The sequence below is a fragment of the Polypterus senegalus genome, chromosome 10, assembly GCF_016835505.1.
Source record: "Polypterus senegalus isolate Bchr_013 chromosome 10, ASM1683550v1, whole genome shotgun sequence".
Lineage (NCBI taxonomy): Eukaryota > Metazoa > Chordata > Cladistia > Polypteriformes > Polypteridae > Polypterus > Polypterus senegalus.
In genome coordinates this window covers 11,768,990-11,793,788 of record NC_053163.1, presented here as the reverse complement: position 1 = coordinate 11,793,788, position 24,799 = coordinate 11,768,990, and the positions used below count along the sequence as shown (strand labels likewise).

Genomic DNA, 24,799 nt, shown 5'->3' with positions numbered 1-24,799 from the left:
AAACAGATAACAAAGCATTAAATAGAATAAACGGCAATAAACCAGAGTAAAATACTACATTCAATACTAACAGAAAAACCTAACAAATAACCTAATTTGTGATATAACAGATACACAAATTATCCTGAGCACCTGGACAGAGAAGTAAAATGAAAGAAAGGGCAGAATGTTAAGTAAAAAGCCTTCAGTTGTTTTTTTAAAAGAATGAATGGAGTCAATTGATCTAATTAATTTCGGGATGTCATTCTAAAGTCTGGGTGCTATAGAGCTGAAGGCCCTGTCACCCTGAGAGTGCAAGTTAGTGTGAGGCACAGCAAGATTACTAGAATCAGAGGACCTAGTAGGCAAACAGGAGCCTAGTGATTTAGAAGGTCACTGATGTAGTGCAGTGCAAGGCCATTTAAAGCTTTGTAGGCTATTAATAGAATTTGATATTCAATCCTGTAAGACACGGGGAGCCAGTGAAGACGAAGCAGGATGAGCGTGATGTACTCGCTGCTGCTGGTTCGAGTAAGGACTCTTGCAGCAGAGTTTTGAATAAGCTGGAGCTGTGATATAAGATTAAAAGGGGCACCTGCCAGCAGCAAGTTATAATAATCGATGTGGGATGTGATAAAAACATGGACAGGTTTCTCAGCATTAGAAAAGGAGAGGAATGAGCGAACACTGGATATGTAACGGAGGTGAAAGTAAGAAAGTTTCTTAATGTGATTTATGTGGGCAGAATAAGAAAGGGAGGAATCAAAAATGACACCAAGATTTCTTGCATCAGAAGAAGGTCTGATGAGATCACCGTCAAGAGTGACTGAAAAGGAGATCATTTTCTTAAGTAGTGTTTTAGTGCCAATTTGCAGGAGTTCAGTTTTATTGCAATTTAATTTTAAAAAGATCTGCTCCATCCAGGTTTTAATTTCACTGAGGCAAGTTGGGAGCTGAGAAAACTCTGATGAAGTTGCACTTTTGACATTGAAATAGAGCTGAGTGTTATCTGCATAAAAATGATAACCCAGTCCATAGCTACGAAATATGTGGCCAAGGGGAAGCATATAAATAGAGAAGAGAAGAGGGCCGAGTACAGAGCCTTGAGGAACTCCTTGTGTGACTGGCGTTGAGCTGGATCTGCTGTTGCCAAGACTAACAAACTCTTGCCTATCAGTCAGTCCTTACGTCCTGTCATTCAACCTCTCTGTCGAGTTCCCCTGGCCCTCTAGGTGGTTGCGGCTGCTGAAGTATACAACATGTTGAAGGCGAGCATCATTAAACAAGTTAGTGCCTCACATTGTGGTCCCATCCTAGTGACAGCCAAAAAAAGATATGGGGGTGCTCTTCTGCATTGACCTCAGTGCTGTGGACACAGCAATAATTCCAACCCACTGAGGAGCTCACCATCCAGTTCTATGGCTTTAAGGTATTTTCCAAATTGTACCTTTGCCAGGGCTACTTGTACTTTCCCCTCCTCCATGAAAGCACAGATTTAACTAACTTTGTCACCCAAAATGGGGTATTTCATTATACTAGGCTCCCGGCTCTGCCACCAGCTGTTTTCTTAAGGTGATGTCTACTATCTTTGCCAGGACTCCTGGGGTGGTTATCTATATGGATGACATTGTTGTGCATGGTCCAACCTCAGCTGCCCATGATGAATGCCTACACAGAGTCTTAAAAGTATTGTCTACTCATCACCTCACATCAAATGATGATAAAAGGGTTTTCACAGTGCCCTTTATTGAGTTTGTGGGATTTTGTCTGACTGCAAATGATGGCCTCTTTGCACTCCAATCTCATGTGGAAGCAGTCCAGCGCATCTCCAAGCCCACAAATGTAGCACAGGCACCCTCACTTCTGGAAAAGACCACATACTATCTTGAATTACTGCTGCAGTACTCCACCACCACAGCCCCACTACATCAACTACTGAAGAAGGATGTACCTTGGTCCTGGACTCCCACCTTGTAAGAAGCTGCCCATCTCTTGAAGGTACAGCTCACATCTCCTCCTAGCTCACTTTTTGTCTTTTGTGATGTTTCCACCATAGGGCTAGGAGCAGCGCTGTCCCAGTTACAGAATGACCCATTGGCTTCACCTCCCGGGCTCTAAGTCCAGCTGAACAAAAATACTCTGTGGACAAACGTAAAGCTCTAGCTTGTGTCTGGGCCTGTGAACAGTGTTTTTTTTTTATCTTAATGGGCATTAATTTACGTTGCATACTACTGGGCACTGCAGCAGTATAATTTTACATTAGAGTCCATCCCTGGAAATGTGGTGGCAGATCTTTGGTCCCGTGCTTCCCCCAACTTCATCACACACCCAGAACCTGACACCAATGAATATGAACTTTTTGAAATGCTCTACTGTCCATTGTGAGAGGAGCTTCAACAGGCAACTGAACATGACCCTGTCCTCTCCCAGCTGGAGATTTTCATCTGTACAGGAAAGCCCGCAATAATCTTGGTGGAACTATCACAATACTACAGAACACGTGCTGAGCGGTCCTGTTGAAATGAAGTTTGTGTAGCACTTGGGACTCAAACAATCTCTACTAGCTGCCTCTTATCACACATTCTGACCACGGCTCATGGAGGCAATTTGGGGATTGTTAACAGCGCTGCCATGATCTGGTGTGGTGGTCTGTGATAGACAAGAGATATTGAACATTTTGTATGCGACTGCACTGTTTGCATTCAGTGGGAAGACTGGTTCTCTGGTTCTACCCACCTCTACACCCTATAGTGTGGCCACATTGACCTTTGGAGCCCCAGCAGGTGGATAATTGCGGAGAGTTCAATTAGGTTCTGCATCTCCACAGCTTTCTCGTTGTTTCTCATCTGTACCCAAGTAGCCTGCAGTGCTGTCTATAAGGTCTGTTACAACATGTGCAGTGGCTGATTCTTGAAATCTCTGTTTGCCCTCTGCTGTCAATGACAATGAGCCCCAGTTTGTATCAAAAGAGACCTCTTCTTTCCGAGCCACCTGAGGCTTACGTAACATTCAGACAGCTCTCTACAATCCCAAGGCAAATGTCACAGTTCTGTTGTTTCTGATATTCAGTTTCTGGGATGGGAAGTTTTTAGTAGGGGAGACGGTTATTATTATATCTGTGCAGCCTTCCACAGTGCCATGTTTGGTCCTGACTTTGCACGTGTTAGTGAAGCTCATGAATTTTCTGAAATGAGAGAGTCTCTGTCAAATAAAAAGTTGTTGAATGCATGCTAACCTTTGTGTTCTCTACAATATAATGTCGGGACTGACCATGTGAATTTAATAGGTTTAAATTTAATTGAAAATAAAACTGTTCTGCTTTATACATTCAAACCAAAACAATAAAGTTGATTACACTTTGGTTAAATGATATTTAAGTAAGAAAAACCCTCAAGAGACAGTAATAGCAGAGGAAGTCATGCTGAAGTCATTTTATTTGATTACAAAACAAAGCAGAAATGACTGTAAATACAATTAAAAAAGCAGAATATAATGAAGGACAACAATAAATGATTGTGTTAAACTTGAAGCAGAGTATTCTTTTGGTCATCTAAATATTTTTTATAACAATAGCACCTTGCAAACTTGCAGATAAAGCAAACAGTGAATGTCATGAAGGATCTTGGGGGAAAGTGGGAACCAACCCTGGAGACGGCATCAGTCCATCACAAAGCAAACTCAATCAAATATTCATAACTGGACCAGCTCAGAGCTGACGATGAACCTAAACAACACGCTTTTGGGACGGGGAGGAAAAAAAGTAACCAAAGACACAGAGAGAATGTGCAAAGATCACCCAGAGTGATCCTGTTAGGCAGCAGAGCTAACTACTGAAGCAAAACACACTTTAGTCCAAATTAGATTTACAGCATAGGACCAGTAACTGGTTGTGAATTTAAGATGATTAAACTCACTCTTAGGCTGGGACGAGGCCATTCACCCAAAATTAAGATTAATTTGTGTTATAATTTATTTTTCATTCTTATAATATTTGAAAAATCAATCATTCCCCCTGGGCCTTTCAGTTAGGAGACCTGGGATCGCTTCCCAGGTCCTCCCAGCGTGGAGTTTGCATGTTCTCCCAGTGTCTGTGTGGGTTTCCTCCCACAGTCCAAAGACATACAGGTTAGGTGCATTGGCGATCCTAAATTGTCCCTGGTGTGTGTGTGTCCTGTGGTGGGCTGGCACCCTACCCGGGGTTTCTTTCCTGCCTTACACCCTATGTTGGCTGGGACTGGCTCCAGCAGACCCCCCTGACCCTGTAGTTAGGATATAGCGGGTTGGATAATGGATGGATGGATGGATCATTCCCCACTATTTCTTCAGTGCTTCAATAACATTCTCCTTTGTAATGGTTTTCCAATGATCAGGGATGTCAGTTAAGCGCCCATTGTATTTCTTCTCCAAGTCTGCTTTAAAGTGACACACAAACCACTTCCAGAATGGCTGCAATGACTTATCTGGTGTGATGGACCAACAGGCGTACTCGGGACCTGCCTGCCGATAATCTCTGTAAGGAATTTTGTTGTCTTCTGAAAGCACAAGACGACAGTCACTGGCGACAAGACTCGAGCAAATATCAGTCACAAGTCTGTCAGTTTTGTACCATTTTATACCACGAATTGTCTGGGGCCGATGGAACTGAGCACAGTGATCGTCACCTTCATGGGTTGGCATTGTGTTTATACACATGGCAGAACAAAAAGGACACTTTTTACAACAACCACAGCACTGTTTGAACAATTCCTCATGAGGCTGAGACCTAAACAGCTTTCTATCAAGAGGGGTGTTGCCACTAAACTCTTCCTTTAATTCTAAATATGTACTATTCAGTAAGTCATTGATGCTTTCTTTAAAGAAATTCATGTCCTGAATATCCTGATCTTCAAAGCCTCGTACATTATTAATAGAGAAAACAATTTCATTTTTAAGTTCTTTGCAAAACCTTTCTATCCAAGCAGTTGCTTTTGTACGAGTATTTCCAAAGTAAGCAGCTGATTTAGAAATGGCCAATAAAACGCTACTCTTGATGTTTTCAAGTTTTTCTGTGCATATACGAAAAAGTCTAGGATTTCGGCTTGAAAAACAGGCCTCCTCTCGTTCTTTAATAAACGCCTCATAATATGCCTTTGGGTTATCAATGTATTGCTCACATCTTCTAAAATCTAGATTTTCTAAAAGAGACAGTAAGATGTGATTCTCAAGCTTGGATTTATTTCCATTTAATGCTTGGTCACCACATCGTATTTCTGTAGCTATAAGTGCAGAACTTTTATTGTAGACTTCCTGACGGATGGCTTTTTTTAGTTCTCGAGTGACGCGGTCTGCTAACACAGTAGCTGCGCTCGCCCCGCTGCAGTAAATCTGAAAACACCCAAAGTAGTCTTCTTTTTTATTTTCTAGATATTCCAGAGGATTGTTAATCTTCTGAAACACACGGTTCATCTCTTTAAATCGGCGTATGAAATTACCTCTTAAATGTAACGCTAAGTCAATTGCGTATTCCTTCTTAATTTTAAACCTATTTTGGTTACACTTACAGTTGTTTACTGCTTTTAAAATTGTGTTGACAATTTCAAACATAAAGCTTTTATTGTAATCGACTCTGGCTGCCTCCTTTTCTTTAATGTAGTCATTAATGTCCTGTATTATGCTGTCGGTGAGGTTTCTCATACAGAGCTGGTCCTGCTGGTTTATGGTGTGTTTAAACACCAATCCTTTGTTCATTTGTAGATATGCGGAAAAATCATCAACGTAAAGGATTCTGGTGTAAGACTTGCTCTGATTGCAGGATTTAATTAGTTTCCTTTCAAAGATTTCCGAGAAAACTGCATCAGCATGGGCTTCTATGTTGGGTGGCTGAACATCGGGCATCTCTGATTTCACTCGAGTCACCCACTGAGTCCACATCTTCTGAAAGGCATTTTCTAGTTCTTGTAATGTCAAATTTTTACCTTTAATCTCTCGTGCCAAATCCTGGCTCTCTTCATCAGCTCCGACTCGTACTTTCCTTTCTGCTCTTCTACTTTTTTCAGACCCTGCTTCATTTTGATTAAATCAGTTAATTTCCTTTCAGTCCCTTTGACAAGCTCTGATTGGAGATCCTTCAAGCCAAGTTCAGGTTTTGCTTTCCACTGAATTATTAAGTCCTTATCTTTTTCTTTAGCGAAGTAATCATTCACCTCCTTTGTAATTGCTTCATATATCACCTGAATTTTTTCATCCAATTTGAAATCTCCCGTATCTTGAACTGTTTCATTTTCAATGCTGTTGCGAAGCTCGTTCTCAATCTCAAGCATGTGGCTCCTCAGCCGCCAGCTCCAGTCTGCATACTTCTCCTCCACCTTCCTATACGCTGCAATCTCCAATGTATTCTTGAAACTGAAGACAAAGTCCTCATCCAAAAGAGCAGACCAGAGGTCCGCCATGCGGGTTTTAAATTCTGAAATGCTTATAATCCCCTCTTGCATTTCTTCAGTAAACAGAGATTGCTTCAATTTCTGAATATTTTCACTGTATCTTGGATTTGGCGGGGCCATTGGAGGGTTTCCTTCCCAAAGGTGACTGAAATAGTGAACGTGCCTGTTGATGTCAAACTTGATGACCTCTGTAAATCGTGAGATATCACACATCTCCTGTTTTGCTGCAGTTTGTGTCATGAAATCCAGCCTCTCCAGCAGCCGCCTTCTTCCTTCCACATTCTTTTCTCCTGCTGTTATTTCTCCAACATTCTGATGAACAAAAATGCAGCTTGGAGACAGTTTTACTTTTTTCATCCTCATAAAGGCCTGCACTGAGATTTGAAGAATATCCTGCATGTCAGAAGGGTTCTCCCCAAATATATTGATCAGAGTCAGCTGGCCAATGCCAATTACGAATGTTGCAAGCTCATTGTCATGTTTCAGACTAGCTTCGTCTCCAAGCTCTAAAGCTTTAAGTCCTTCAGTGTCGACCACAAGCACATAGTCAAAGTTGAGTTCATTATTTTCATTCTTGACTTTAAGTATCTGCATGAAGGCTCCTCTGGTGCAACGACCAGCACTCACAGCAAACTGAAGACCAAACATGGCATTCAGCAAAGTTGACTTCCCAGTGCTCTGAATTCCTAAAACAGAAAGAACAAAAACTCTTTTGTCTCCCAGCTTAGCAATAACCTGTTCAAGGACTGAACTCACCCAGGTAATAGCAACATGAGAAGCGTCTCCATCCATCAGTTCAATGGGATGCCCAGAAATCATGAGGTCAGCAGCAAGTTGTGGTAGACACAGAAACATTTCATTTTTCATATGCTGGGATGCCAGTGTCTCATAGATCTGACCAACTTCTCGAAGGAGATGTTCCAGACCCAAAGTGGAAGCCGCAAGTCTGCCTGAAGATACCTCAATTTCTTTTTCGATGATGTCTGTATTTTGCCTCTTCTTCTTTTGTTCTTCCATTTTTGCACACAATTCAGAATGCTTTTCATTCAGTGTTTGAAGCTTTCTTGATGTTAGATCATTCAGAATTTGTCCTAACCATGCCAGGAAGAACTTTTGACTTATTGTGGATTGAGAGTTGAGATTCTTAATGAATTCCCTCATGATATTATTTAGTGGAAAAGCTCTCTTATACTGTTCTTTTCGAAGACGATTTTTTTCCATTTCAATGTCACCTCTTTGTTGCTCAATGGTTCGATTTTCATTTGCCCGTAGGTGATTGATGTCTTTGTTTTTTTTACACCAGTTGTGCCATAAATTCCCTTGAAGTGGAATGAACTTTTCTTTAGCATCTAACAGTGACATCTCTCTTAATGGCTTCACTGCAGTTTCTGCCATCTTTTTAGCGGCAGTGCAATCTTTGTCATCTTCATCTACTAAAAAATGAAGTCTTCTAGCAACATCAGCACCCTGTTCAATGCTGAATTTCACATTGGATTTTGTCAGAAGGCCCTGAATGCACTCTGCTAGTTCTTGAATAAGTTCAGACTGATTTCGATTTCTCAGCCCTAATATCACTTTGGTCTTGTGATTTCCTTTTGCAATGTTTGTTTTATCTGCATACAAGCAGATTAGAGGATTTGGAGATTGCAAAAGCTGTGTTAAGATTTCTTTACCTTTTGAATCCAGATAATCTTCCATCAGAACAACAACATTGATGCTTGAAGTTTCTAAAAGAAACTGGACTTGCCTGTCATGATTTCGTGCATCCCCTCGGAGATTTGTAAATGCAATACACTCATTAAACTGGTCATCCTTATTTCCAGCTGGACAGTACCATGAGATCTCTACAACACCATCCATTAGCAGACTCTCATTACTGCTTCCTTTGCAATCCCTGTGATAAAAAGTGTCATGCTTTTGATGGTTTAATAAACCATTCATGATCTGGGACTTTGATGAAGTGCAACGGCCAAACCGCATGAATGTCACCATAGGCACTGGTGTGCTACAGATGTTAGCAGTGATGGTATTCAGGAGAGCATTTTTTGTGCCGAGTGTATCTGCACATTTCCAACTCCTTTTCAGTGGTCTAAAGGACCATATTGGCAATTCAATCTTTGTAGTGGACGGATTGGGCACTAACAATGGAAGAGCAAACTGGCAAATCGAGAGCTTGGATGTGATGTACTGCCAGAGAAACATGTCAGAGCAGTGATAGACAGCCATCTGGATATCCATGAAGTGAAGGCTTGCTGGTTTGACACTGCAATCGGTATTATCGTTAAAAATGCCAGTGGCACCCAAGAAGTCTTCCAGACTGATTGCACTGGTTGTCTGAACATTCATTTCAGAAGATTCGGTTTCTGCATTTGTTGTTTTAAATACAATTTGTCTTGCTTTGTAATCAAGCATGAGAAGTTTCTGGAGAAAGCAAAAAGGAACGTCATGGTCTGAGGATGGTTGAGACTTGTGCAGAGAGAATTTGTCAATCAACAAAACGTCAGACATTGTCAGCTTCTTTGGATAAAAAGGCTTCAGCTGCAGCCGTTCAATCACATTACAGCATGGCGAGTCTGTGAGTGGAGGCATCACTGGTTCCAATTCACTTCTTTCACTCTTTGAATGTGGTCTTCTCTTCAAAACAGTCCCTAATTTTGTCTTGACGTACTCTGCACTTTCGTCTTTAGTATTTTTCTGGTAGGTTCCATTCATTATGGAGTTAAGCTGTTCCTCTAATTTGTTCCAGACAATAAGCCCATCACTGAATTCTTGTAGAAGGTTTCTAATGTCCTCAAGCAAGACATCCTTTAAATTTGATTCCAGGAATGACCAACGTTCCTTCTTCACTTCAGGAGTCACTCTTGTGAATCTATTTGTTACTGTAAGGCCAGTGATGATCACAAAGGCCTGTGATTTTAAGATGCTTTCCCTTCTTAAAGATGAATACTTTTCCATTGCTTTGTTAAGCTCATCATGAATGAAGATGATTTCTGGATAATCAAGAACTGACTGAAATGTGTTAGCTGTGTCCGAATATCCCACAACTGTCACAATGGAAAGTAGCAATGATAACTCCTCCATTTGCTTCATCTCCCTAAAATGTTTACATAACATAAAAACTGAAAATGCTATTTTACTGGTCAGTTGTACCTTCACTTCCTGCAAGTCTTTCAGAGGAGAAGTATTTTGAATTTCCATTTTTGCTAGCTGTAAAATGTTGCAGAGTTGAGACACATTCTTCACAGACTCTTCCTTCTTTGTTTCCCGTCTTGATTCATTCAGCCAGGTCATAATGAAAACTCTTTCCAGAAAACTCTCAGATTCCTCAATATCTGGAAGGAGAAGCAAGCGCATCTGTGATTTTATGTATGCGCTGTTTTTATTTGGTGATGTCTTATGTGTTAAAATAATGGAATATAAAAAACCCTGCAGTGAAGGGTCTGAAAGACATTCATTGATCCACACCTTACAGCTCTTTGTTTTGTCAATCAGGTTATTTTTCAGTTCTGATAGCTGTATCAAGTGCTGCTCAGGGTCAGAGGCATTCCATGACTTAATGGTACTCAATACCTCCTGAACTTCTTTGAAGATGATGCCCAGCTCTGCACCAGTTAAATCACTTGTCCTTAATCCAGATAAAGTTTCATATCCTTTAGCAAGACAATTAGCAACTGTTTGTACATTTCTAAATTCTGTACTATGACTTGACAAGATTATTTCCCACACTGGCACCAAATTCTGTCCTCTGTCAATGACAGACCAAGTCTTGCTGCTGGATGTCAGTCCAGTTTTCCATTGTAAAAGCTGATCAGCTGCTTCTGGGCCACCAGTTTTTGACACTGTAAGTTGAATTTTACTTTTCAGAATGTTCTTTGTCTTTCCAGTAACTGATCCTTCTGAAGATGACATCTCTATGCCACCTCCTGCTGAAACATTTAAGCCAAATCCACTGTAACTGGCACCAATGTAAGAATTTAATGACTCTGATACAATCCTTCTCACCTCTTCAGTTTCTTGAGAGTGAAATCCTTCACAGGAGGCCTTCCACCAGTATATACCTCCAAAATGTAGAGGGCCTTGGTTTGCATGACTTCCAAATCTGTCAAAAAATGTTTGCATCTCTTTCAATTGAAGCTCTTTGTCATTGGTATTCATTACAAGCATTTCAATCTTTTTGAGCTCATCAAGTGCTGCTTTTGTTAGAGTCAGATCTGATTTGTTAATAAAGTATGAGGCGAGTGGAATGTAATTATATCTCGTGGTGCAGATGTAGCTCTTCTCTGTCAATGAATTGCTTGATCTGGTAAATTCAGAAGATGTTTTTTCCTGTAGTCGTGCATCTAAGCTGAAACCCCATCCACCACCTTTAACTGCAGCAGCAATGCTTCTTCCCATTTTTTCCATCAGTTTTCCAAAAGTGGCTTCTGATTCATGGGATGAAACCTCAACTTGTTCAAAGACCTGAGTATCTTGTGGTCCAGCGAGAGAGAAGGACTGATGGAGATCTATCAATTGCTCCCTCTTATTCATAAGGTCCTCAAGTTTATCTGACTTGTAAATTCCCTCTAAGGCAAGACCACCGGATGCATTCTTAACAATCTCTCTATCTGACAGGTTCTCACTCTTTTGAAGTGAGGACTCCATACAGTCCAGATGTTTCTGCATATTTTCTATCACAGCTTTCAATGGGACAGTTGAGGTTGACCAATACTCAGGGGGTATTTCAAGTTCTCTCTGAAGTTTCTGCTTTTTGGCTTCTACGTCATGGTCAGTCCGTTCCTCACCCTGCTCATACAATGCTCTCAGTTCTGTCAGCATACACCTGCTCTCCTCTTGTCTTTTTTTGGCCTTCTCTAATCGTTCCTTTTGTAATTTTTCAACTTCAGACTTGTCATCCTTTATATTAAATACACTTTTAAGTGCTCTTTTCTCCCAATCTGCTTTGCAGTATGGTAAGAGTTTTTCATAGTCTTCTCTTCCCACATATGGCAAGGCTTGGACAGAAATGATACCCAGCTTTTCTTTCAATTTTGGAAGCCAATAGGCAGGGTCAAGTCCGACATCTTTAAAATGCTTCTGAAGCCCTTCTGCTTCCTGGTCTGGATCAGAGCTGTCTGACATCTTAAAAGAAACAAAAAGGAAAATATTTGTTTATTATTGTTACTTACTGTTGTTTGTGTACGGAGCCCCGTAGGTGTCAAGCCACCAAAAAAAAACAAATCCATTCAAATGAATTAGTAACTCACTCAAACAGATTACTTTAAATTTTTTTCTTCTTTCAGTAGCTATTTACTTTTCCTGGTATTCAGTTTAATGAATCGTAAGCATAAGAGTTTACCCAGCCAATAGTTTCCATCTATTCTATGCTGTTCAGTGCCATTATCGACTACATTTTAAATCTTACCTTTTCTTGAATTAACATTTCCACCACTGACTGCGGAATATCACATTCTCAGAGAAGATTCCATAAATCCATTGTCGTAATGTCTCAAGCATTTCAAACACATTTCAAGACTCCTCAAAATCACAGTTTTTACCGTGGTGGTCTTCAAACTAGTTCCTCACTGATTTTAACACACACCTTACAATTCACTGAACTGTATGCCAGAAAAACCATACGGGTCTCCGTAATAAGAACTGGACAGCAAGGGGGGAAAATTATAATAATAATAATAATCTGTTCAAATTAATTCATACAAAACAGGCTCCATACAAGTGATATAAGAGTGAAGGAAAAAAATTTAAATAATTGATTCAAATGCGTTACGTAATTTGTTTGAATGAGTTACTCGTTCGTTCAATCGTGTTACGTAATTTGTTGGAATACAAAATTTTTATATTTACTGCTGAGCTTGGAAAGCAAAAAAGTGTCATTAATCACAGAACTTTATTTGACAGATAAAAAGCAAACACTGCATTAGTATTTAACAGATTACTCAATGGTTGTTTATAAATCCTTGAGCTATAATATCACTAACCACAGTATGAGTACATCATATAAAGAGGATTTTGTAAATTTTCTCTGAGGATTTTCAAACCCTGAGTTGACAATAGTTTCTAAATCAGCTTCAACTTATTTGATTTATTTTTGCATGTTGCTCTTCATGAACTACAGCCTCCAAGTTCTTTAAGTTTACAGGTAAAATACAGGTGCTGGTCATAAAATTAGAATATCATGACAAAGTTGATTTATTTCAGTAATTCCATTCAAAAAGTGAAACTTGTATATTAGATTCATTCATTACACACAGACTGATGTATTTCAAATGTTTATTTCTTTTAATTTTGATGATTATAACTGACAACTAATGAAAGTCCCAAATTCAGTATCTCGGAAAATTAGAATATTGTGAAAAGGTTCAATATTGAAGACACCTGGTGCCACACTCTAATCAGCTAATTAACTCCAAACACCTGCAAAAGCCTTTAAATGGTCTCTCAGTCTAGTTCTGTAGGCTACACAATCATGGGGAAGACTGCTGACTTGACAGTTGTCCAAAAGACGACCATTGACACCTTGCACAAGGAGGGCAAGACACAAAAGGTCATTGCTAAAGAGGCTGGCTGTTCACAGAGCTCTGTGTCCAAGCACATTAATAGAGAGGCGAAGGGAAGGACAAGATGTGGTAGAAAAAAGTGTACAAGCAATAGGGATAACCGCTTGTACCCTGGAGAGGATTGTGAAACAAAACCCATTCAAAACTGTGGGGAGATTCACAAAGAGTGGACTGCAGCTGGAGTCAGTGCTTCAAGAACCACCACGCACAGACGTATGCAAGACATGGGTTTCAGCTGTCGCATTCCTTGTATCAAGCCACTCTTGAACAAGAGACAGCGTCAGAAGCATCTCACCTGGGCTAAAGACAAACAGGATTGGACTGCTGCTGAGTGGTCCAAAGTATTGTTCTCTGATGAAAGTAAATTTTGCATTTCCTTTGGAAATCAAGGTCCCAGAGTCTGGAGGAAGAGAGGAGAGGCACAGAATCCACGTTGCTTGAGGTCCAGTGTAAAGTTTCCACTGTCAGTGATGGTTTGGGGTGCCATGTCATCTGCTGGTGTTGGTCCATTGTGTTTTCTGAGGTCCAAGGTCAACGCAGCCGTCTACCAGGAAGTTTTAGAGCACTTCATGCTTCCTGCTGCTGACGAACTTTATGGAGATGCAGATTTCATTTTCCAACAGGACCTGGCACCTGCACACAGTGCCAAAGCTACCAGTACCTGGTTTAAGGACCATGGTATCCCTGTTCTTGATTGGCCAGCAAACTCGCCTGACCTTAACCCCATAGAAAATCTATGGGGTATTGTGAAGAGGAAGATGCAATACGCCAGACCCAACAATTCAGAAGAGCTGAAGGCCACTATCAGAGCAACATGGGCTCTCATAACACCTGAGCAGTGCCACAGACTGATCGACCATGCCACGCCGTATGGCTGCAGTAATCCAGGCCAGAGGAGCCCCAACTAAATATTGAGTGCTGTACATGCTCATACTTTTCATGTTCATACCTTTCAGTTGGCCAACATTTCTAAAAATCCGTTTTTTGCATTGGTCTTAATTGATATTCTAATTTTCCAAGATACTGAATTTGGGACTTTCATTAGTTGTCAGTTATATTTATCAAATTTAAAAGAAATAAACTTTTGAAATACATCAGTCTGTGTGTAATGAATGAATCTAATATACAAGTTTCACTTTTTGAATGGAATTACTGAAATAAATCAACTTTGTCATGATATTCTAATTTTATGACCAGCACCTGTACAGATAAAAATGTGACTGGGTTTAAACACACAGTAAAACAAATTGTTATTTTTGAAGAATTTACTTTAAAGTAACAGCCTGAATCCACTGTACTACAGTAACTCCTTTTATAATTTTAAACATTTCAATCATGTCACCTCTTAATCTTCATTTGTTTAAACTGAAAATGTCCTTCTACTTCAATATGAGGAGAGATTGAGGGAGCTGAACATTTGCAGTTTAAGCAGAAATTGAGGGGTGACTTGATTGAAGTGTTTAAAATTAGTAAAGGAATTATACTGCATTCCATTTAAAGTGGGAACTATTTCAGAGTTCCTAGTTGGAATTTGCAACTGGAGTGCCCCCTTAAGTCAGATTTCCAACTTTGAAACTTGTGGCTGGTTTGTCAATCCCAAGTTTGTCTGACTTCTGATCATGACATCAATCTAAAATGGCTATGTATACCACAAACCTTAGCACAACCTGTAGGTTTATACAGTTTATTAGCACTTCTGTCTATTTGTGTCTCAATAAATCAGCACTGTCAAACTTCTACCTGTGGACATGTTGCTACAGTGATTGGATTTGCTAAATACAGCGCATTGTGTTTTTATCAACTGCTATTTATTGCAATGAAACAAGCACAACAACAGTTTTCCTGGAGACATCCATCCTGATTTCCTGAATGTTTTACTAGAATGCGGTCAACTCATGTGTGACGTCATTCCCAGTCCCAACATCTGCATTAAATTTTAAAATAAATTCTGCAACAAGAACACAGGGGTACAGTTGGAAATTTGGTGAGGGTAGATTTCATACAAATGTTGGAAAGTATTTCTTTATGGAAAAAGACAGCCATAGACACATGGAATAAATTACAAGTATTATGGTGGAGAGCAGGACTTTTCGGACATTTAAATCTAGACTTATTTTGGACAGTTGAGGTGAATAGGATGGATGAGCTTGGTGGGATAAAAGGACTACTCTTACAATTGTTTAAATGTTTTCAAGTAATTTCAAACTGAAGTTAAGCAAACATTTACAGCTCACATTGATGAAGTTTAACAATGGACATCAACCACTGATAAGAAAGCAACCATTGTAGAATCCAAATGCAAAGTGCTCAGTGATAAATTAGCTGTGTTGGAAGACAGATATAGAAAGAACAACATCAGAATCAAAGGTCTCCCTGAGAAACTTAAAAACCCCAACCCAGTGAAATTCATAGATGAATTTTGTTTCCAAAATAATTTAGGAGTACTTTAAATCGGACATTGAGATCTCAAAAGCTTATTGCAAACGTGGTTCATATGATTCAAAACCGAGAAGCCGAATTGTCCAATTCAATAAACTACGGTTAAAGAAAACATCATGTTTCCTAGACAGAAATAGAAGATTATATCTGAAAATACCCACATTCATATTTTTCCAGACTTCTCTCCTTCAACAGCTGCCTAACGACCTGCACTCTACAGCATTACACAGCATTTAAATAGAGCTAGAATCAGATACAGACTCTGGATTCCAACAAGATTGAAAGTGATTACTGATGGCCATTAATACATCTAAAAAGTTCTCCTAAAGAAGCACAAAAAGAGCTAAAAAGACTGATCCCATCATCATCTAAAATATAAATATGAGTCATATTGTGTCCGGGTAATACAAAGAATATTATTGCTTACAATTTGGTTCATCTCCAGTGCAACATTTGCAGTAACATGCATTTTATTTCCTTATAAACAACTTTTTTTTCAGTTATTATATTGAAATTTATTCTACTTAATATGTAGATTTTGGTAACCATTAAGTAACTTTTTTTTTTCCTAAGGGGACTGTTTAACATCATACCCAAGGTTTATTGTATTATTAATCCATTATCATAAGATATCTCCATTTTAAACCAATTCTACGCTGCTGCTGGGGGTTTGTTCTGCTTTGGGCATGCTCTGTCTCTAGGTACATCAGAGGACTGGGACTTCATGAAGTGTGGTCTAACCTCATTTTGGAAGGCAAATTGGGGGAGGGCTTGGAAGGGAGGGGGGGATCAAGTTACGTATTATTTATTTTTTTTACCCCAATAACTGTAAACACCAACATATTAGGCTCCTTAACCATAATACCTGGCAATAATATGATGCCAAGGTTAAAGCTATTGCATGAAACAATATACTACCTTTACTTAAGATTACAAAATGTCATCAAAAGCAGTGTTTCCCTGACCAATCAGTGAACTTTGTGAGCTGGAACGTTAAAGGTCTCAATCATGAGAAAAAAGATGTTTTCTCACCTAACACGCCTAAATGCTAAGATAGTATTTTTACAGGAAACTCAATTAATAAGTAAGGAGTAGTTTTAAATGCAAAGAGATAGGATTGGCCAAATCTTTCACTCCAGCTATACAAAGAAAACTAGAAGTGTGGGAATTTTAATACATAAAACAATCTCATTTGTAGTATTCGATCATAAAGGGCAATATGTCATGGTGACCGGTAATTTGTTTAAATCTAAAGTAACTTTGATAAATATATAGGCATCTAATGTGGATGACAGAGATTTCATCCAAAATGTATTTGCATCTGTTCCTACTATGAACACTCAAAATATTATAATGGCTGGAGACTTTAACTGTGTTTTAAATCCAGACCTGGATAGGTATTCAATTACAGTAGCAATAACATCTAATACTGCAAAAATAATCACACAGTTTGTAATGGATCATCATTTATTAGACCCATGGAGATTTTTAAATCCAAACTCAACAGCATATTCCTTCTCACCAGTACATCACAGTTACCCAAGAATTGCTTATTTCTTTATAGATAATAATTTATTGCCCACTATAAAATCTTGCAAATACAACACGATTGTTATGTCCAATCTTATCCATCATGGAGCTTAAAATCACTATGCCCTATACGCTCGCATTGTAGCTGGCATCTTAATGCCCTGCCCTTAGCTGGTTAAAACTGTGCAGAATTTATATCCAAGCAAACTGATTATTTTTTAGAGACAAATGCATCCTCAGACATCTCTGCGGGAATACTCTAAGAAATTCTGAAGGTTTATTTAAGAGGACAGATTATTTTGTAGCTTTCCAACAAAAATACTTTGGAAACCATGAAGGCATCAGAGTTAATCAGCGAAATTACCAGAATAGATCAAGAATACGACAGGTCATCAAATGAGTCACTTTATAGGGTAAGACAGGTTTTGCCATCAGAATTTTAACCTCTTGACAAAAAAAGAAATGGAAAAGCTCATTTTTTAAATCTCAACATCATTATTATGAACACTGAGAGAAGGCTCATAAGATTTTAGTGCAACAAATCCACAAGCAGGACGTTCGCAATTCAATAACAGAAATTGCCAACACAGATAGTGATAAAAATCATTGCCCATAAAAATTTAACCCACACATGTAGAAAGTACTATACTGTATGTACTTATATTCTACTCATTTTAAAGAAACAAGAACATAATCTAATGAGATTTTTGGTGCATTACAAAGACCACAGCCAGTTATTCTTACTGTAGAGGAACTTGACAAACCTCTCGACAATCTCAAAATTAATGGATGCTATAAACTCAGTATATCATGGGAAAGTAACAGGCCCTGATGGCTACCCAGTCGAATTTTATTAAAAAAAAAAAGTTCAAATAAATCAACTCCACTATTATTAGCAGTGCTTATAAAAGCTAGAGAAAACAAAATTCTACTTTAAACTTTTTGTCAAGCATTAATCATTGCCTTTCCAATAAAAATTAGGACTTATTACAATGTGCACCATACAGATTTGTTTCACCTCTGATTAATAATTTTAAGATACTCTCTAAAGATCTAGCTAGAAGGGCTGAGAAAAAGTGCTTCTTTCTGTAATATCACAAGAACAAACTGGATTTATTAAAGGAAGACATTTAGCTTCTAATCTACAACATCTGTTTAATGTAATATACTCACCCACAAAATCTAATCAAATCCTATTGTCTTTGAACACAGAAAAAGCACTTCATATGGTTGAATGGGAATACCAATTCACCACATTGCACAAATTTGAGTTTTGCCCAAACACATGTGCATGGATAAAACTACTTTAAACAAGTTTAGAAGCCTCTGTTTGTCTTAACAACATTATTTTCAACTTCAATCTAGAATGTGGTACTAGACAAGGATGCCTCCTAACACCATTGAGCCACTGATCATTCACTTTCATAATACATCAAAGATAAAAGGGATTACCAGAGAAGGACTTGAACGGAAGATATCACCGTATGCAAATGATATGCTACTGTATATATCTGATCCACAGATTTCCATACCAGTATTCCTTAATGCACTACCAGATTTTCAGAAGATATCTGGACTCAAAATTTATTGAATAAAAGTGTGCTTTTTACAGTGAACTCTCTAGCCCACTACATTAGACTGGACAACTACCCACTTGTTTTAGTTGATCAGTCTAAATACCTAGGATTAAACATCAGTATTTAAATATCTTTTTAATACAATTTTGCTACCAGTTCCTGCCTTGCGCCCTGTGTTGGCTGGGATTGGCTCCAGCAGACCCCCGTGACCCTGTGTTCAGATTCAACGGGTTGGAAAATGAAATGAAAAATAGAAAAAAATAAACTAGATGTGAACAGATGGTTTACCCTCCATCTCACTTTAGCAGGGAGAATCAATGTTGTCAAGATGTAGATCCTTCCAAGCTTATTTTTCTATTTCAGAGCTAACACTGCACCCCCCTAAACATCCATGTATTAATAAATTTCCAGCCATGTCAGTATATTTGCTTAGATTCACACCAAAGTCATTCTGCATTAAGAATATCATCTCAGAGCAGCCTGGGTCCAAGTCTGGTGCTATTCTATTGCAGGAATATCTTTATAAGAAAGAATACAGCTTGTATCCTCTGCATGTCTGACATTATGTTCGGTTTAATAACTGTTCTAAATGGTTTATAAAGCAATCATTTTCTATATTTTATTATAACTCTGACAAGTTCTGGGGTTTCATGTAAAATCCTGCACTGATAGTCAAATTGTTGGCCGATTCTGAACATTTTGGTACCCTAAGCCAGACATCCACTTGTACCCCTTTACTGACCATGACCAACGCTCACAAAACAATTTCATTCAAATCAGTTTTATGTGGTTTGTCAGCAGGTTTTACAGAGAGAGACTTTATAACACACACACATTATATATATATATATATATATATATATATATATATATATATATATATATATATATATAAACTCACCTAAAGGATTAATAGGAACACCTGTTCAATTTCTCATTAATGCAATTATCTAATCAACCAATCACATGGCAGTTGCTTCAATGCATTTAGGGTGTGGTCCTGGTCAAGACAATCTCCTGAACTCCAAACTGAATGTCAGAATGGGAAAGAAAGGTGATTTAAGCAATTTGGAGCGTGGCATGGTTGTTGGTGCCAGACGGGCTGGTCTGAGTATTTCACAATCTGCTCAGTTACTGGGATTTTCACGCACAACCATTTCTAGGGTTTAAAAAGAATGGTGTGAAAAGGGAAAACATCCAGTATGCGGCAGTCCTGTGGGCTTAAAATGCCTTGTTGATGCTAGAGGTCAGAGGAGAATGGGCCGACTGATTCAAGCTGACAGAAGAGCAACTTTGACTGAAATAACCACTCGTCACAACCGAGGTATACAGCAAAGCATTTGTGAAGCCACAACACGCACAACCTTGAGGCGGATGGGCTACAACAGCAGAAGACCCCACCGGTACCACTCATCTCCACTACAAATAGGAAAAAGAAGCTACAATTTGCATGAGCTCACCAAAATTGGACAGTTGAAGACTGGAAAAATGTTGCCTGGTCTGATGAGTCTCAATTTCTGTTGAGACATTCAAATGGTAGAGTCAGAATTTGGCGTAAACAGAATGAGAACATGGATCCATCATGCCTTGTTACCACTGTGCAGGCTGGTGGTGGTGGTGTAATGGTGTGGGGGATGTTTTCTTAGCACATTTTAGGCCCCTTAGTGCCAATTGGGCATCGTTTAAATGCCATGGGCTACCTGAGCATTGTTTCTGACCATGTCCATCCCTTCATGACCACCATGTACCCATCCTCTGATGGCTACTTCCAGCAGGATTATGCACCATGTCACAAAGCTCGAATCATTTCAAATTGGTTTCTTGAACATGACAATGAGTTCACTGTACTAAAATGGCCCCCACAGTCACCAGATCTCAACCCAATAGAGCATCTTTGGGATGTGGTGGAACGGGAGCTTCGTGCCCTGGATGTGCATCCCACAAATCTCCATCAACTGCAAGATGCTATCCTATCAATATTGGCCAACATTTCTAAAGAATGCTTTCAGCACCTTGTTGAATCAATGCCACGTAGAATTAAGGCAGTTCTGAAGGCGAAAGGGGTCAAACACCGTATTAGTATGGTGTTCCTAATAATCCTTTAGGTGAGTATATATATATATATATATATATATATATATATATATATATATATATATATATATATATATATATATATATATATATATATATATATATATATATATATATATATATATATAAAACCCAGCCAGCAAATATAAAGCACAAATAAATATAATACTTGTGGTGAAACATTAGATTGAGTATATTAGACCTAAAAATTAAATCAACATTTAGACATGACTGCTGCTTGATGCAGATTCTAATTGTTCATTCTATGATTTAAGCCAGCAGCTGTTTAATAAAGTCGAACTTATTCAGAAGAATAATACATACAATTAGAATGACAGAGTATTTGAATCGGTTGCTTTTTTTCCCTTTGAACTTGTGACCTGCGGGCAACAAATGAAGTTGAGACTGCAGCTGGTGAGTCCTGTCTGATAAAACACATTGTGCTTTCCGTTATAAACTTGTCATCATGCGTCCATTACAGCGCACATAAATACTGTACAGTGCAGCCAAGATCAGCTTCTTAAAAACAATATATTTTTTATTAATACACAAAAATACCAAAATTACGTTTGTATCGACAAATAAAGCAAAGACGCAAATCAAATGAAAACTAAATGCAAAATGTGCAACAAATTATTAATCAAAAAATAATTGAATTCAAATAGAAAACTGCATCAACAAGATAGAAAATGAATAAATAGCGAAAAAGATGTTAAACTCCAAGGACATTGATACTTTATTACTTAAACTCTTGTTACTATCTGATTATAAAGTCTTTTACACACATTTAATGTGTTTAACGCTGTTAGATTAGGTTGTTGTGAATGATATTATTTGGAGTAAAGCGCAATTCATTTTGGATTATTTGAGCACCACTGACTGTAAAGTTTTCCAGGTGATGAAAGAGTTTAGTGGATTTATGTTTGGTTGTTTGTTTGTTTTTCTTTTGCCGTAGTACAGACATCGATCAAATATACAATACAATGCATCTTAGTGGCAACATACATTTCATTTATAAAGCTGAATACGCTTCTGTGGCCACTGCATGCGCCGTTTTTAATTCTTTTTTTTCCCTTTGGCAGTTTCAGGTTAACATCGTCCCCCTCGAAACTGTGAAAATCCCGGAGATATTATTGTACCTCTGCCCTGTCTTCCGTCTCTTTCTGTGCTCCCTAAGGTTTGATTTTTTCTAAATGATCGGTTTCACCGTCAGTACCGACCACCGCTTCGCTTCACCTCCTCCCTCACGCACGCTCACATACCTAACTGTCTCTGTTCGCAGCAGCTGACACACGTGGGAGGGCGGGGCTCCGACTGGAAAAAATAACTTTACTGCAGGCTGCAGCGTTGACTTATTTGTGCGCGTTGAAATCAGTTTTTAAAGACATTTAACAAAGTAAGCGGATACGCTTTAAATAAGTTTAAATACCAAGCTGATGGAAACGTGTCGCCTTTGTCGTCAGTAACAAAATCATCATACTATACTACCACGAGTAAACTGAGAATATTGTTCAAATGAAATAATGTGTATAATGTTGACGAAAAAATAGAAATGACAAAAATGAATGCGACTGAATTCATAAGAAAAGGTCAGCAGCTATTCCTCGGTTGCTTTTAATGAAGTTAAACTAAGTTCGGACAGCATTCTGTATAAAGGTCACATATTGTGCTCCTCCCACATTCAAATGTTTGTGTTCGAAGACATTTCCTCCAACAAAAATGTTGAATTACGTGCTGGTGCACCTTCTACCAATATAATAAAATAATAATAATAATAATATAATATAATAATAATATGAAATAAATATATAAATTTCCCACAACCAAACACCCCAAAATGAGTATAAACAGGCGATGCAGTAACAATACTAAACATGCAGACCCGCATGCGGTTTATTACGTTGCTGCAGGACAGCAGTGTGGCAAAGTAAACGTTCAGTAGCTTTTACTATAAAAATGTATAAGAAAAGGGAGGTGCACGCCGTAATGAGCCGTCTTGCTTCACTGTATTCCCATATTTAACTTTGCTAAAACTGAAAGAAAAAAAAGTACAGAGTCCGAAAAGTGCAGCGCCCTGATACTTTACGTTAAGATTTTCAGTCAGCTTATTCTCCACCCCGCTAATATCCTAACACGGGGTCATGTGAAGACTTTCAGAAACAACAAACCTTTTTGTCTTTTTCTTATTTTTGCAGGTCGCAGTATAGTAATGGTTCCAGGCGGATATTCCGACTCTCCAATCCCCTTATGGATCACAAAAGCAAAAGTCAGGTGAAATAAAATGAGGCGGACATCCACTTTCAGTTTCAAAACGGAGCTGGGCGTTGACGTAATTTACAGGAAGTTCTCACTGTTTCTCATAATAATATTCATGATTCTATTGTTTTTCACTTAATGAAGTAAGCTAGTTAAAATATATATAGCATTGAAAAAATTTGGTATAGACAGCGGTAACAGAACAAGAACATGGGTGAAGTTTGAAGTTTGCATGTTATCCATTTTGTGTTTCGTCCCAGAGTCCAAAGACAGGAAGGTTAAATAGATGGACGGATGCAGGTTAGGAAAATCGGTCCCGATTGTGTGTGTGTTAACCCTGTGATGGACTGGCGCCATGTCCAGGGATTGTTCCTGCCTTGTGTTTTATGCTTGCTGGGATAGGCTTCAGCTTCCCCATGACCCTGCTAGGGATAAATGGGTTAGGAAAATGGATGGATGGATGATTCAATTTTTACTATTCAAAAAAGGTAATGTGTCAGCTGTGTCAAGACATTAGCACAAAAGACAAACATTTCACCCTGTTTTTGGGTTTGCTTTTGCTAAGACAAGTAAAGGAGGGAGGAAATGTGTAAGGCTGATTTATACTTTTGTGATGCTCAGTTTGCTCAGATTTGGTGATTTGTTAACTATTCTGTTCAGTCTCTCCCTAAGGCTCCAGAAGGTGCCGCTGCTGTGGAAAACATCCTTTATTGTTCCTGTACCAAAGAAGGCAGGAACCTCCTCACATCATAACTACAGACCACCGGGACATATGTCTCACATCATGAAGACCTATGAGAGGCTGGTTCTGGACTATGTGAGTACATGTGGTAGACCACTTGCACCCCCTGTAGTGTGCCTATTGTACAAAGATTGGAGTGGAGGATGTACAGTAATTAATTATCCATCTGCTCCACAAGGCTTATTCTCACCTGAACAAAGCTGGCTGCGCTGTGAGGATTTAGTTTTGTGATTTCTACAGCACCTTCAGTACCATCCCTGTTAAGGGGTAAACTCAGAGATATGCAGGTGAATGAGTCTCTGGTGTCCTTGATAATGAACTTTGCAGACTGTGTGAGCAACACTGAAGCACCTCAAGGAACAGGCCTGTCTCCTTTTCTCTTCACTCTGTACACCTCAGACTAGAAATATAACACGAGATCATGTCACATGCAGATATTCTCAGATGATTCTTAACTTATAGGGTGTATTGATATGGAGGGTTGGTGGGACAGAGTAGAGAAGTCAGGTGGAGATGTTTGTTTCTTAGTGCAAAGAGAACTGTCTGCATCTTAACATCAGCAAAACCAAGGAACTGGGAATTAACTTTTGCCGCACCAAAGACTCTCCAAACCCAGTCACTATTCAAAGGGAGGATATAGAGGTGGTCCATTGTTACAAGTGCTTAGGGTTCCACATCGGGGGCATGCTTGACTGATCCTGTTAATATAGAGGAAATATATAAGAAAGGGCAAAGCAGGCTCTTTTATATGAGTGGACTGAATTCTTTTAATGTGATTAGTAACCTTCTTTACATCTTCTACAACTCTGTTGCCCAGTGTGATTTCCTATTCTGTGGTGTGCTGGGCTGATAACATCACTTCAAGAGAGGCCCACTGAATCAAGAGGCTAAGCAAAATGGTAGACTGAGGTATGAGACACTTTTTAGACACCCTGGAAGTAGGCAAGGAGAAGAGAATTAAAACAAAACTGAGTGCCATTATGAACAATGCTGCACATCCTCTCTCTGACACGCTAACACTGAGGATTTTCAGACAAAGAATCACACAGCAGAAGTGTTTGATGAAATGCAATTGGGGCTCCTTTATACAAACAGTAATACACTTGTATAATGCCTCACTGGGAATGTAAAGTTCAAGTTATGATTTTTTCTTTTTTTTAATTATCTATCTATCTATCTATCTATCTATCTATCTATCTATCTATC

General features: G+C 38.8%; 1 protein-coding gene across 1 annotated transcript; it reads right to left on the bottom strand.

Moving 5' to 3' along the window:
- Positions 1–4,212: 4,212 nt before the first annotated feature.
- On the bottom strand, positions 4,213–22,882 carry LOC120536711 (interferon-induced very large GTPase 1-like). Its single transcript, XM_039765164.1, is given in 3 exon segments — positions 4,213–5,969; positions 5,972–11,519; positions 22,764–22,882. Coding segments are annotated over 2 exon segments (7,224 nt in total). The 5' UTR covers positions 22,764–22,882; the 3' UTR covers positions 4,213–4,293.
- Between the last annotated feature and the right edge of the window lie 1,917 nt (positions 22,883–24,799).